The sequence below is a fragment of the Gymnodraco acuticeps genome, unplaced genomic scaffold, assembly GCF_902827175.1.
Source record: "Gymnodraco acuticeps unplaced genomic scaffold, fGymAcu1.1, whole genome shotgun sequence".
Taxonomy (NCBI): domain Eukaryota; kingdom Metazoa; phylum Chordata; class Actinopteri; order Perciformes; family Bathydraconidae; genus Gymnodraco; species Gymnodraco acuticeps.
The window spans coordinates 154,867-168,014 of record NW_022992222.1 but is presented as its reverse complement, the minus strand read 5'-3'; the positions used below and the strand labels follow the sequence as shown (position 1 = coordinate 168,014).

The 13,148-nt window shown below is 41.5% G+C and overlaps 1 protein-coding gene across 1 annotated transcript; it reads left to right on the top strand.

The window, feature by feature from the left end:
* Nucleotides 1-1,515: 1,515 nt before the first annotated feature.
* On the top strand, nt 1,516-11,835 carry calm1a (calmodulin 1a). Its single transcript, XM_034205948.1, has 6 exons — nt 1,516-1,766; nt 8,312-8,342; nt 8,478-8,621; nt 8,786-8,892; nt 10,501-10,636; nt 10,736-11,835. The coding sequence occupies exons 1-6, from the start codon at nt 1,764-1,766 to the stop codon at nt 10,762-10,764; spliced, it is 450 nt and encodes a 149-aa protein (XP_034061839.1). The 5' UTR covers nt 1,516-1,763; the 3' UTR covers nt 10,765-11,835.
* The last annotated feature ends 1,313 nt before the right edge of the window (nt 11,836-13,148 follow it).

Genomic DNA, 13,148 nt, shown 5'->3' with positions numbered 1-13,148 from the left:
TAGCCTGCATATTCAATTAAGAGTTATCGTAATTTATATCGAGAATTCCATTGAATTCATATTGAAATATTAATGTATTACCTTTTTTTAATGACTTCTGGGTACACACGACTCCTGATGATGATAAGGTTAAATGTTAAGTATCCCTGCTGCACCCACCTTGGTGAAAGACAATCTTACCCAGATACCAAGAGAATAGCAAAAAGATCATACTGGCAGTGTCAAGTTCAGAAAGTTATCACTTTCCACGTGGTCCGTTCTAGCTTTCACTTATTTTGTATATTAAATTCACCATGCGAACAGAGCTACTCTAAAATATCCCACAGTTTAACTATGTGCAGTTCCTATTTGTATTCATTTAAATAGTCTAGTTTTAAGAACTACATTGTAAACCTGGGCGTTTCAGTCTAATTGTTAAGCGTATATAAGGTTATTCTAATTTGTTGACTTCACCTTCAACCTCACTTGTAAGTTACCTGAAAACTTTTACTTGCCCTATTTGTATATTACTAAAAACCCAGCACATATTGCACACAGTGCACGGTGGAGTCGCTCCCACCTGCCATTCATTTCCGCGCCGTGGTTTGGCGCATTGCAGATCCGAACTGGCCAATCAGCGGGCCTCTGTACAGCATTCAGAATATTGCGGGTCTGCTCTCTCCAATCAGAATCAGCCTCTCAAAAGCAAAACCGCAACTTCCCCAGTGCCGTCAGCCGCGAATGTGTCCTTCCGCCTGCATAAAACTATAACACAAACTAGTGCGTCATTTCGACATTAAAAAACTAAATAAATATGAGAAAACCTCACCATTTATGTTCAAAGGACAAAGACCACTGTTGTGATCATCTAAATTATTCTAATACAAAATATAATATCTTTTTTATCCCTTGACAGAGTTGACCTAATAATGAATCTCCACTGCATTTCACTAGGCTTTATTTTATGACAATAATTAAAATGTCGTTTTTTTACAAATTATTTCCATACTATCACTTTGATTTAGAAATACATAATATCGATGCAAACATTTACATATAGACATTGTTGCAGTTAATCTGGTTCATAACTACAAACAAGGATTAAGGCCACAAGTATGTGAAACATTCAGCTCACATGTGAAGAATGTGTTTGGGTTCTGAGTATATAAGCGTGTTTATGATTGTGATGCCAGATGTAATGACAGCCAAATACTGAGACTTCAGCACACTGATGGGTGCCCAGGTTGTGTGGTTTATGACTGCCACATTAATAACAGAATATTGGGCCAGGTCCTGCATTAATAAAGGTGTTGGGCTATGCCAAGTAGTATTGCTGGCTCTTCATTTATTGAGAACTTGAAGAGGACCTGGTACTTAGTCTTGGTTTCAGCAGGTGATGGTCAGCTCTTTCCATAATGGGTTAATCCAGATTTAAACAGCATGCAATAAAAATGTGTACCTGTCTTTAGCTTGCTTTCCTAAATAATCATCGTTTTAAACTTAGAAAAACAAAGATAAGGGTTACTTCTCTATAGGAAACATGACAACCCCAAAGACAGTTACGCGCACAGCATCAGGCTCCTGTCTGTGTATGCGTGTGAGCAAAACAGTAGGCCGCCTCACTCATAGAGCGTATTTCCCCACAGTGCGGAAGGAATACACTGAGCCGTACAGCAGTGGTTCGTCCTGCCCGCCCGCCTCCAGCCAGCCTCGCTCAGTGGCAACCTTCCATTTCCTCTCTCCCTGTAGCGTTTAGCAGACCAACGTACCCAACCCGAACAAACATGGTGAGTTACTACTCTATCAATTATGTTTCTTCATATGCGCGACTTTATAATTCGTTGGGTTGATTATATGCCAACAAGGGGTTATAAATTCTCTCCGGATAGTCGTTTTGTTTTAATATGCTGCAGTCTCCATTGCCACCGTTGAGTGAAGCTAACGCTAGCGGACTAGCTGTTAACACTGGGTTGCTAGACCAGCGCGAGGAGCTTATCATATCATTTATGATTAAGCTCGTGCACACCAGTGGAATAATAGGCGGTATTAATTCAGCACTGAAGTGTAACTCCACGTGTTGCAGGTGACCACGTACTGGCAGGAGTAGCTGCGGTTCGGTTTACAGCCCATGTTAGCATCACAGTCTAATGGTAAATTCACTTTGAGTTATGTTCCGCTACCCTGACAGCTGGAACACATCATTCCATGTATCGCTGAGAGTGTTAACGTTATTTTTGCTTCGGCGTTGGTAGTGGAAACGAAATTGTTTGTACAAATCAGATTTTTTTTGCCAGGTGATTGAAACGAAATATTTGACCAGTTAGATTCACAGCTACGAAAGAGACTGCAGATGATGAGGAGCTGTCGTTACAGACACATCTTCACTATTGGACACCGGTTTATGCTGCTACAGCTATTGCCAATGGTGTAATGTATTGAAGTACATTTACTCAAGTGCTGTACTTTTAAGTACGATTTGGGGTACTTGTACTTAAAGCATTTCCATTTTAAGCTGCTCTCCACTTATACTTTACTTAATCTTAGAACTCAATATTGCACTTTTTTAACTACAATTTTTTTTAACAGAATTAGCTACGCGTTATTTAAATATTCAGATTATAATCTACATTATAAATTAAGATATCGAGCAGCAGTACATACAGTAATTTCAGTACATACAGTAATTAGCTCTACCTTTATCAGCAGTGATTAACACATTAATGCATGATAAATTATAATTTAGCAAATTAAATATACAAGATTCTAAAATGGGACATTGCGTTTTATCCACCCTTCCAATCGTATTTATACAGTGTCATTTTGCCATAATACGTATTGATAACAGCTAATCCAAGTACATTATGTAAGCATTGTAAAAACTGCAGTGATATAACCAAGAGCCCAAGGCACGTAATATGGTGTAACACCTGTGCATGTTCTATTTGCCCTATGATAAACTAGATCTACGTTTGTTACTTTAAAGATATTATTTGAACACTAAGCTTTATTCAGATCACTTTTTTGGTGGTTTCTGATTGATATAAGAAGAACTGTCTGGGCTATTCCATCAGTCATGACGATTCCAAGCAAAAAGAAAACCGGTTTATTCTGGGTACATAGCTATGCAAAAATATGAGGTCTGCTTTGTTTGGTCCATCAATGCACAATGGAAGCTTCTAGGTCACGTGGTGCCTGGAAAACAGTCCCCAGGCAGGGCTAGCATCATATGCCAGTCATGATCTGTAGTTTATAGCTTGCAGTCATGTAATCATTAGGGGAAATGTGATCATATGACCTCTTCTCCGGGCTATATGTAAGTCATAAATGGATACAATCGCTGTGTAAAAGATGCAATCTGTTGAACACATTGTTTGTTCTGTCATTATGCAGGGAACATCTCCTACTTCAGTAAACGCCATGAGACATTCCTGCAGCACTGCAACATGTCACTTAAATGCATGGTTGTATTGGGGAGAAATATTTGCGGGACATAGTGCACCTCCCTCATTTTCGTGTCTTAACCAGTAGACTGTTTTTTCTTTACACCAGTAGAATGACTTTAGTACAGTTACTTGAAGCTGTATGGTTGGTTGTCCTCAGCAGTGGGAACATCTAAGCTTAATTTATAGAGATTTTGTAGGCATTTGCAGCTTTTTAAAGGTAACATAATTGATTGCAGATTTAACTTGGGGTTAGCCCAACTGAATAGAATAGCAGGATGAGCTGGTTTGGAGTAATAACTCTTCATTTGATTATTCCTATTTGATGATTTCAAAATGTATTTATTGTCCCTCACAGGCATCTGTAGTATTACACTATCTATCATAGACAATGTTTCATACAGGAAGTAGCCAGTGGGATTAATAAATATCTGTAGCAAATTGAAATTGTCATGGTGACTTTCCCATTCAGGGGTTTATTTAAGAGAACAAATACATGTCTTGTCAGTCATCAAATGTGCTCGTGTTCCGCCTACTTGAATTGAGAATATACATAAAACGATGTTTTCTTCTTCCCTTCAGCATTTGCTTTAGTGTAGTAGTGATTATATGTCATGCTCCAATAAAACATGTTCTTACAAAAATGACTAGGGATGTCCCGATCACCTTTTTTTGCTCCCGATCCGATTCCAATCATTTGATTTTGACAATCTGCCGATACCGATTTTTCCCGATTTTATGCATTAAAGGTAAAAAAGCATTCAAGTTGTCCCTTAAGGTTATTTTTTTTATTGAAATGACAGTACCCAACTATCCATTCTGTCCAACATGGATATGGCTTCTTTTGTTCACAGCAGCATTGGATCAGTTCAAGTTGTGCAGCATTGGATCAACACAAAATAAAGCTCATCAGTGGTCCACCACAAAAATAACCATGGTAACAATTGAGTGCGAATAGTGCAGTAACAAACAAAAATAACTCTACTGGAAAGAGGTAGCTTGACTCGCTTCACAAGTTCACATTCAGTCACAAATAATAAATAGAATAAAATGTGGCTAGTGCAGAATTCTAGCCTTAAGACTAACTAGTCTAGTATTAATGCAATGAACAACAGCAGCTTAACATAACATGAATAAACAAAGTATTATATTTCCATCTTACTGGAGTAACACAATTCAATAGTAATCAGCAAGCGAACCACTTATTTTTGTTATTCTACCCGGTATTGTTGTTTTATAGTTATTTGTTAATGTAACCCAATTTGTGTTTCTTTGAAATTGAAAAGGATATCGCATTGTGTTTGTTACTTCGTTGCAGTTGTATATGTCTTAACTGTAATTTGTCTTGGCTTCCTATTTATGGACATGCTTTTATTTTGGAAGGAGAAGTTAGCGCTGTTGACAGGAAGTTGTTGTTGCTATGGAAACAACGTGACGGAGATTAACGGAGAAAAGTAATATCTACATATAAAGACGGAGAAAGTAAACGATAACGTTTATGGTTAAGTGTTAGCACCACCCCCGAAGAGGCAAAGCTCTTACGTTGATATTGGAGATTTCAAATAAATTCAATTTGAAAAAAAAACGGGGGGGGGAAATGAAAAAACAAACAATCGTATTAGATTGGTCGTGTTGAACGTAGCTCTGTTCTTCCACCACGCGGAACCTCCTTCTTGCAAACATTGCATCTGGCTGTTACACTGCCTTGCTTTCAATTTTATAATACTTCCAAACTCCTGACATTTTCTCTGTCCCGACTCCGAGTCACCAGCTGAAACGTAGGCCTCTCGTTAGCTTACTGCTACTATTAGACACTGCGCCCACTCTGTTGCCAGATTTGAGAGAGATAAGCAACCAGGTCTGAAAATAAGCCCAAAAGAAGCAACACATACATGAGTTGTGTCATTTTAAACCAAAACGAAGGCCTCAGGAATACTTTAAGACTGTGAACATGGTCATTTTTGTTTGTAACATTAAATAAAATAATTTTTTAAGGATTCCCGATCTTTTTCTCCCGATTCCGATCTTTTAAAAATCACGTGATCGGCCCCGATCCCCGATCACGTGATCGGATCGGGACATCTCTAAAAATGACCACATTTAGTGATGTACTCCGTGTCCAACAGGGGGTTAGAGGGGTTAGCAGCTTGTTAACTACAGCACAGACACTCATGCATACATTCAATTTCACTCACAAACATCCTCGCTGTTATCTTCATCCAAGTTATGAAAGCACAACTTTCAGTGCTCGAGAGCAGTGATACCTTAGATGAAACATTTGAGCTTTGCCCATTATTCTCAATTTTCTCCCTCTTAGTCTCCTGTCAGACAATTACAAAATATCATTACAAAATCATATATCAATATTTAGAGATTGGATTATCATCAATTACTTTCCATGAATTTAATTTAAAAATACTTAAGACATTTCATAAGGGTTTTCAGAAAAATCAGTACATGCTTCGACTCTAAATATCTGGCAAATTCTTATGTGTATTTATATTGATTACATTATTGGTTAAGTCTTAGAAAAAGGGCAGTTTTCCATTTGTGGCTCATTACCTTTAAACAACCCTTTATAAGGCTGTGTCTATTAAAACAAATCTGACATGATTGTAAAACTTTAGCCACCGCCTAAAGTAGTTGTCTTGCTGAGAATGGATTCGGAACTAGAAAAGTTCCTGAAAGATACCACAGTGCTCCTATTAGCTGTTGTTACCCACCATCTTGGAAATGTAGGGTTGTTGGTAACTTTATAAAGTGTTTTTCACTTGGTAGGTAAACAAAAAAAAGAAGTATACATTTACAGATGTCTGTTTTCCAATGTAAGTCAAATTATGTTAGGACAGAAATGCAGTACCATCGTTTGGCCACTACAAACATTTGCTTCATCGGCTGGTGCACTTCCTGGGGGCTTGGTGTGGATTGGGGTGGGGGTTATTTGGCATGACCCATGATGCTCTCTTGGAGGTCTGCTGACCAGCCAACTGATCCTCCCCAGGAGCTGCAACTGTAGCAGCGAGATGACAGGCCACAGTTAGCGCTTGCATACAGACACACACAGAGCTCCCCTAGTCTGGGCACTGTTACCCTCACACACCTTAAATCAATTTTCCTGACACGTTTGGGTGACCTCCTCTGGCCTGGCCTCCACACACACACACACACACACACACACACACACCACACACCACACACACACACACACACACACACACACACACACACACACACACACACACACACCACACACACAACACACCACACACACACACAACACTCTCCCATCTGTCTGTCTGTCAAAGTGTTGAAGGCTATTTATCTCTTGAGTTACTGCAGGAGGTGGACACTTCATCTGTGCAACCATCTTTATTGTATATCTGTTGGAGAGACAGCTAAGCCTTCACTGACATGGAGACACAGGCAGTGGGGTTCTCTTTTGCCCCAGCCAGTTGGAGTCAGATGCAGCCGGGGAAGGACAGCGTCTGGTCACGTACAATTCACAGTCCTGCAGGACACAAGGACAGGGAGAATGATCAACGGTTTTGAGAGACAGACAGTCGGATGGACACGTAACCAGGAGAACATCACAGAAGGACTGGCTTTCCATCATTTCAGCCAATGGAAGAGAGAGACCTTGCCACCCGTTCCAGAGGGACTGTGAAAACTTCTGTCATCCATCCACTGACAACTAATGGATTGAAAGACAACTATCCAGTTATCTGATCACCATTTACAAGTCCATCCCACTATCTATAATCCTTGAAGACTGGAAACACATTTGTTTTGCAATCTACTCAAGTTTCCTCACCAAAGGTTATGTAACTATTCAGAGATGGCTAAATCTTTTGTCCACCATTCCCTCAATCCATCCATCTTACAAATCGACTGATAGATGTCTGGCCATCATTTTTTGCCTCCACCTGCTCCTCCCATGCTCAGACATCATTCCTGCCCTTCCTGCCACCATTCCCTCGTCATGCTGCCTAAGCAAGTCCCCCTGTACCCCACCAGAGGAGGATCTGGTGAGCCTGTCCACCGTCTACGACCTGTTGGACGAACAACAGCACTACTGCAGGGAGCAGGTCCAGCAGCAGGAGAGGAACTACAGAGTCTTCCTGCAGATGATGATGGACTCGTCGTCCAGCCGCATGGACAGCCTGGTCCGAGAGATGCAGGACCTGAGGAGCTGCCTGCAGAGGACCAATTCGGAGCTGGCCGAGGTTAAAAAGCAGGGTATGCAGAACAGCAAGCGCGCCGAGTGCCTAGCTGAAGGTCTGGTGATGGTGCGAGGGGCGCTGGACGGCCTCAGCGTCAAACAAGGAGCCTTCGGGGGAAGCGTGGGAGGAAGATGTGTAGATCTGAAGCAGCGCAAAGTTGGTGGCGGGTTAAGGCTGGAACGGGGGAGGAAGAGTTGGCGAGGCCAAAAAAGCCGCCCCAAAAGCAGTGATGCTGGTGGCAGACCTCACAGATATCCACTTTGATGACATAAAGGTTGTACACAAACATTTGGAGAGCCAAAACTAGGACCCTCAATGTTCTTAAATAGTAGTAATGGTGATTATAGTAGATGCTGGTCACTGGCTGTGACTGGACTTCAGTATAATTGTGCTAGGGGGCGTGGTCACCTACTTCCATTTAGCGTAAGGTTTGACCTATGATTGCTGCAGTATGATGGATGTTGCTGATTGGCTGTTTGAGGAAGATGCGTTTTAAAAATGTTGGAAGTACAGGATAAAAAGTGCGTTGGTCCCGGACATGTTTTTTTTATAATTCTGTCACTATTTGCGCCCAATCCTTTACCTCAAAGACGAAGCTATTTTGTATTTTTCAAATTGTATTAATTTGTAATCTCTTCCCTTTTTTCTGCCTTCCCTCTGTTTGTTTCGTAGGCTGATCAACTAACAGAAGAGCAGATTGCAGGTAACCATTAACATGACAACAAGAAAACACATTACCATGTATTTCCATCTTTTACAGTAAACGCATTCTCTGCCCATGCGTTTGGTTACATCTGCTGTTGCTAAGTTTTCTTCTTTCCCACTTGTGTCTGTCCAGAGTTCAAGGAGGCATTCTCCCTGTTCGATAAGGATGGAGATGGCACCATCACCACCAAGGAGCTGGGCACTGTCATGCGGTCACTGGGTCAAAACCCAACCGAGGCCGAGCTCCAGGACATGATCAACGAGGTGGACGCAGATGGTATGCTGACTGGATTTTGTTGAGCTGGTCAATATAAACCTCTCTTAGCTTTATACAGGGTTCCCGCGGGGTCTTAAAAAGTCTTACATTTGAGTTGGTGAAACCTGCAGGAACCCTGTTTATTGACTGACTGTATTTATAACTTCCTTTCTCTGCGTCTCAAGGCAACGGAACCATCGACTTCCCAGAGTTCCTGACGATGATGGCGAGGAAGATGAAGGACACTGACAGCGAGGAGGAGATCAGGGAGGCCTTCAGGGTCTTTGATAAGGTGTGTGTCTGTTGCGCTGTGAAGGCGAGGCAAACTGAAAATGTATTTTGTTTTTCTCATCAGCAGTTAAGCTTTAAAACTCAATACTTGTTCATACAAAATCTGAATTTCCCTAAACTAAAAAAACATGCAGAAAGTTACATTTTAGCATTTTGATAGCGGTGTTCAACGCAAACACTTGCAAAATGGCTAACTGAGCTAACGGCAGCTACTGTTAGCAGCAGTAAGTGTTAGTTTAGCAAAGTAATGCTTTTTGACCATCAGGAAACTCCATAAGTCCTAGTTTTGAGGCAGACGGACAACATCGGAGGGATCACCAGGGAAAAAGATCTCTATGAAATATGATTCAGTTTCACTACAAATCAATATAGTGCGTAAACCCTTACTCACTTCTCCCTGGATATTGTACAGCTTACTTAACCAAGAACAGGCGTTTCAGGTAGGGATGCACCGAATATTCGGCCACCGAAAATTATCGGCCGAAAATGGTTAAAAAGGCCCTTTCGGCTTTCGGCCGAAAAAATATCACCGAATGTCAGAACAGGCTTACGTTGGTAACCTAACGTGTTGTTGTGATGACGTAATAAAGACGCGGCGACCATGCTCGCGGCTGGCTCACAGCATGGATGTATAATAAGGCTCACAGGGGGGGGGGGGGGGGGGGGGGGGGGGGAACATTGACCTTTGTCATCGAGATTGCCCTGAGCCTTTAACAAATCGTATTAAATAATCTGATGACAGACTGTAAACAGAATAGCTGAAATTTTAACAAACTAAATAACTCAGTTTCCTCTAATCATTAACCCATGTTTGTATCATGTAGTTAACTCCGTGTGTTGCTGCTAGCATACATAACACCTGACGTGGAAACGTTACTCGTGGACGGGGCTACAGAGCTGCTAGAAAGACGGTCGAACCCGGTACATTCCTCCGTCTGCATGCGGTGCACTTTTGCTAAATGTTTAGACAAATTGCTCGTGCTTACATGCTAAACTCTTATTGCACTTATGGTAACAAGTATTCTCCACATCGAGACGGGTAAAGTTTAACCACACCTCGGAGCGCGGTTCTCTCCGCCATCTCCGCAGTGTGCTCCGCTGCATGTAGCAGCTGCGTGTGTGTAAACTGCCCCGCCCCCTCGCACACAGACGGGAGAGAGATCTCGTCTGATCGAAAATACATCATAGACGCATTTGTTGTCTTTGCATATTAGAAACGAGTTGGCGACACTAAGACTGCGATATAATGTTTTTTAGCAATAATACATGACATATATAAATGTACTGTATGCATTCAAAAGTGCTGAATAAATGTTTTATGGACCCATAATAGTGATTATTATTTAAGTTAAGTTTTGCCATAATCATGTCTATTTCCATAATCAGGTAGCTGAACAACATTGGTAAAAAATGTATACATTATATATATATATATTTCTATTAATCATTTTCGGCATTCGGTTTTCGGCCAACTGTTTCCTATTTTCGGTATCGGTTTGGGCCAAGAATTTCCCATTCGGTGCACCCCTAGTATTTAGGCACAGATCAGTGTAGCACCACAATCATTTTAAGCTGTGTGACTGACTGTAATGCTTGTGTGCTTGGGCAGGATGGCAACGGTTACATCAGCGCGGCAGAGCTGCGTCACGTGATGACCAACCTGGGAGAGAAGCTGACAGATGAGGAAGTAGACGAGATGATCAGAGAAGCAGACATTGACGGAGACGGACAGGTCAACTATGAAGGTGCAGGAGAGCAATATGTCTTCAAACGTAGCCACACATTTATTTTGAACAGTTTTACACAATCTGTTGCTAATGAGTGTTATTTGTTTCCGCCCACAGAATTTGTTCAGATGATGACCGCCAAATGAACTGGACTCGCACTGAAGACAAAGAATCAGTCAAATGTTTCACTTACCTCTTATTGCAAAAATCTACATTTATTCATACTGTTCTGTATAGACAACTTAAACTGAATGTTGGAAAACTGAAATCTGTCCATATAAACAAGCTCAAAAAAGGTGACAAAAAGAAAAACTCAAAATGAATCTGCATGTACTGGCTTGTATTCCCCGCCCCCCAGCACTGAGCTGCCCAATCAGATCTCACTTTGTTAGCCGAGCAGTCTCTCTGCAGCCGGCTGATTGGCCGCTGCTCGTCTGCTTCCTGGTTCCATCTGCCTGATGTTATGACAGTTCTATGGGCTGGCCAATCGCCTTTCTTCTAGGACTTCTTGTTTTCTTTCTGTCTGTTCTTCGTGCATGCAGCTTTAGATGGGTTACTGTTGAGAGCCCAGTGGCAGGCGGCTGTTGTTGGGCCCTCAGGTTGGCCTGGGACCCACAGAGAGGAGGGAGGGGTTAGGTGACAGATGGATGGGGGTTGGGGGAGTAAACCAGGTTGCTCACCTTGATGAAGTCGGTGAAACAGAGATATTTTTAAGAACACTTTAAAAATAGAATAACCAACTCATTTTAGATTCTGTGTTTCTGGCATGTCAGGATATCCGCTTTATCCTTTGTGTGTTTACCTTTTTTGAGGGGGTGCGGCATAGATTGAGCTCCTTGGGTGTTGTATGTTTGGAGGGGTGGGCTTAAAGATGATCATGTGCAAGAGCAACTTTGGGGCAGTATCAATATCATGAGTATCGAGTTCTGTGAGATTTGCTATCTGTGGTTATCACCAAACTCGGGTACAGTTTATTGCCTCAAAGCTGGTATCATGATTCTACGGGGGTGTTCATTTCAGTTTAGTGGGGGCAGGGTCGGTGCTGTGCGGCATTTCTATCTTGTGTTTGTGCGTGAGCTTGCGTGTGTAAGTGTGTGTGTGTGTGGGTGCGGCGAGGCCCCGCCCAGTCCAACTGTTCAGTTCAGTTGATCTGCATTCCAAGTTGTACATGCTAGTCTTTACATTTTGTTTTTCCAATAAAAAACCATGAACTATAACTCAGTGTGTTTTCTCTGGGTGGGGGAAGTGCTGCTGGAAAATGACTCATCTGTGCTGCTTCTAGCATGGGATGTCTTTATGAGAGTGGACGTGTGAGCAGGGAAACTGAAGCACACTTACAACATCTTTTTGGAGCGGAATCTGTCATCGAAATCTCCTTAATAAGCAATCATTCAAAAGCTTGTCTGGTTTTAAACCAACTAGATAAAATAGAGACCAGTCTCAGTGCTGGATACAAAACGAAGTGATAGCACAGCTTTGGAAATCAAAGGAACACTGGCAAATAGACAAATACTATTCAAACCAGAGATTTAAACAGCATGATTGATTATTTCCTGGTTGATCCAGTTTTTTAAATAGAACCACTCCATGAAATGAAAAATGTCCATCACACTTCTCATGAGGAAAAAGATGCATTACACGTCTTCATTAATACTAACACACCAGTGTGTTTGCAATATACACATTTTGACATGTATATGATGCACTATATTGCACAAGGTGCATATCTTGACATAATTCTCCAATGTTTATATTTTACTTAATCTTTATTGCAATTTTTTTACTTTAACTTCTTTGTTAAATAACACAATTTAATATTTTGTAGTGCTACTTTTGTCATTTATATATGAATATTTTCTATTTATTGCATATTCATTGCACATTTTTCGTTAACCTTTTATTGTTTATATATTTAAATTAGATTTTGAAATGAAGCTACGACACAATATCCCCCGGATATTCTGATTCTGATTAAAGGAGCTTTTTAAAACAAGTGTCCCAAGCACTATTGAGTGTTATGAACTGTCACACCTTCACTTATCTACTGGCACCATCAGTGTATGGCAGTGTTTATTAGGGGGGGGGTCACAAGGACTTCTCCAGATCGTCTGTCTGCAGATGAGGAGGCGTTGCTAGGCAACAGAGCCAGGCATGTGGTGGGTGGAAGTGGAAGAAGAGGGAGCAGAAACCCGTGGGAGTTTGAGGAGACGGGGGGGGCTAAGACAATAATAGAAACCCAGGCAGGACTGGAGGAGGGATGAAAAGAGATTCACAGTGCGTCTTAAAAACAAATAACCCCCCCCCCCTCCTTCTGAGAGGCCTTGTGCTTCAGTCTGATGCTGAAGCTGATTTTATTTAAAGTGTTTGGCCTAAAAGTGTTTTTAATCCAACAAAAACACATCAAGGCTTCTCTGTGCTTCTTCACTGCCAGCTGTGTCAATAAGCAACACACACACACACACACACACACACACACACACACACACACACACACACACACACACACACACACACACACACACACACACAC

What these genes read in the sequence shown, in the direction of transcription:
- calm1a (XM_034205948.1), top strand. An exon ending in CAACGAGGTGGACGCAGATG is followed by an intron (nt 8,622 to 8,785) that starts GTATGCTGACTG and finishes CTGCGTCTCAAG; the next exon opens with GCAACGGAACCATCGACTTC. An exon ending in CGGACAGGTCAACTATGAAG is followed by an intron (nt 10,637 to 10,735) that starts GTGCAGGAGAGC and finishes TTCCGCCCACAG; the next exon opens with AATTTGTTCAGATGATGACC.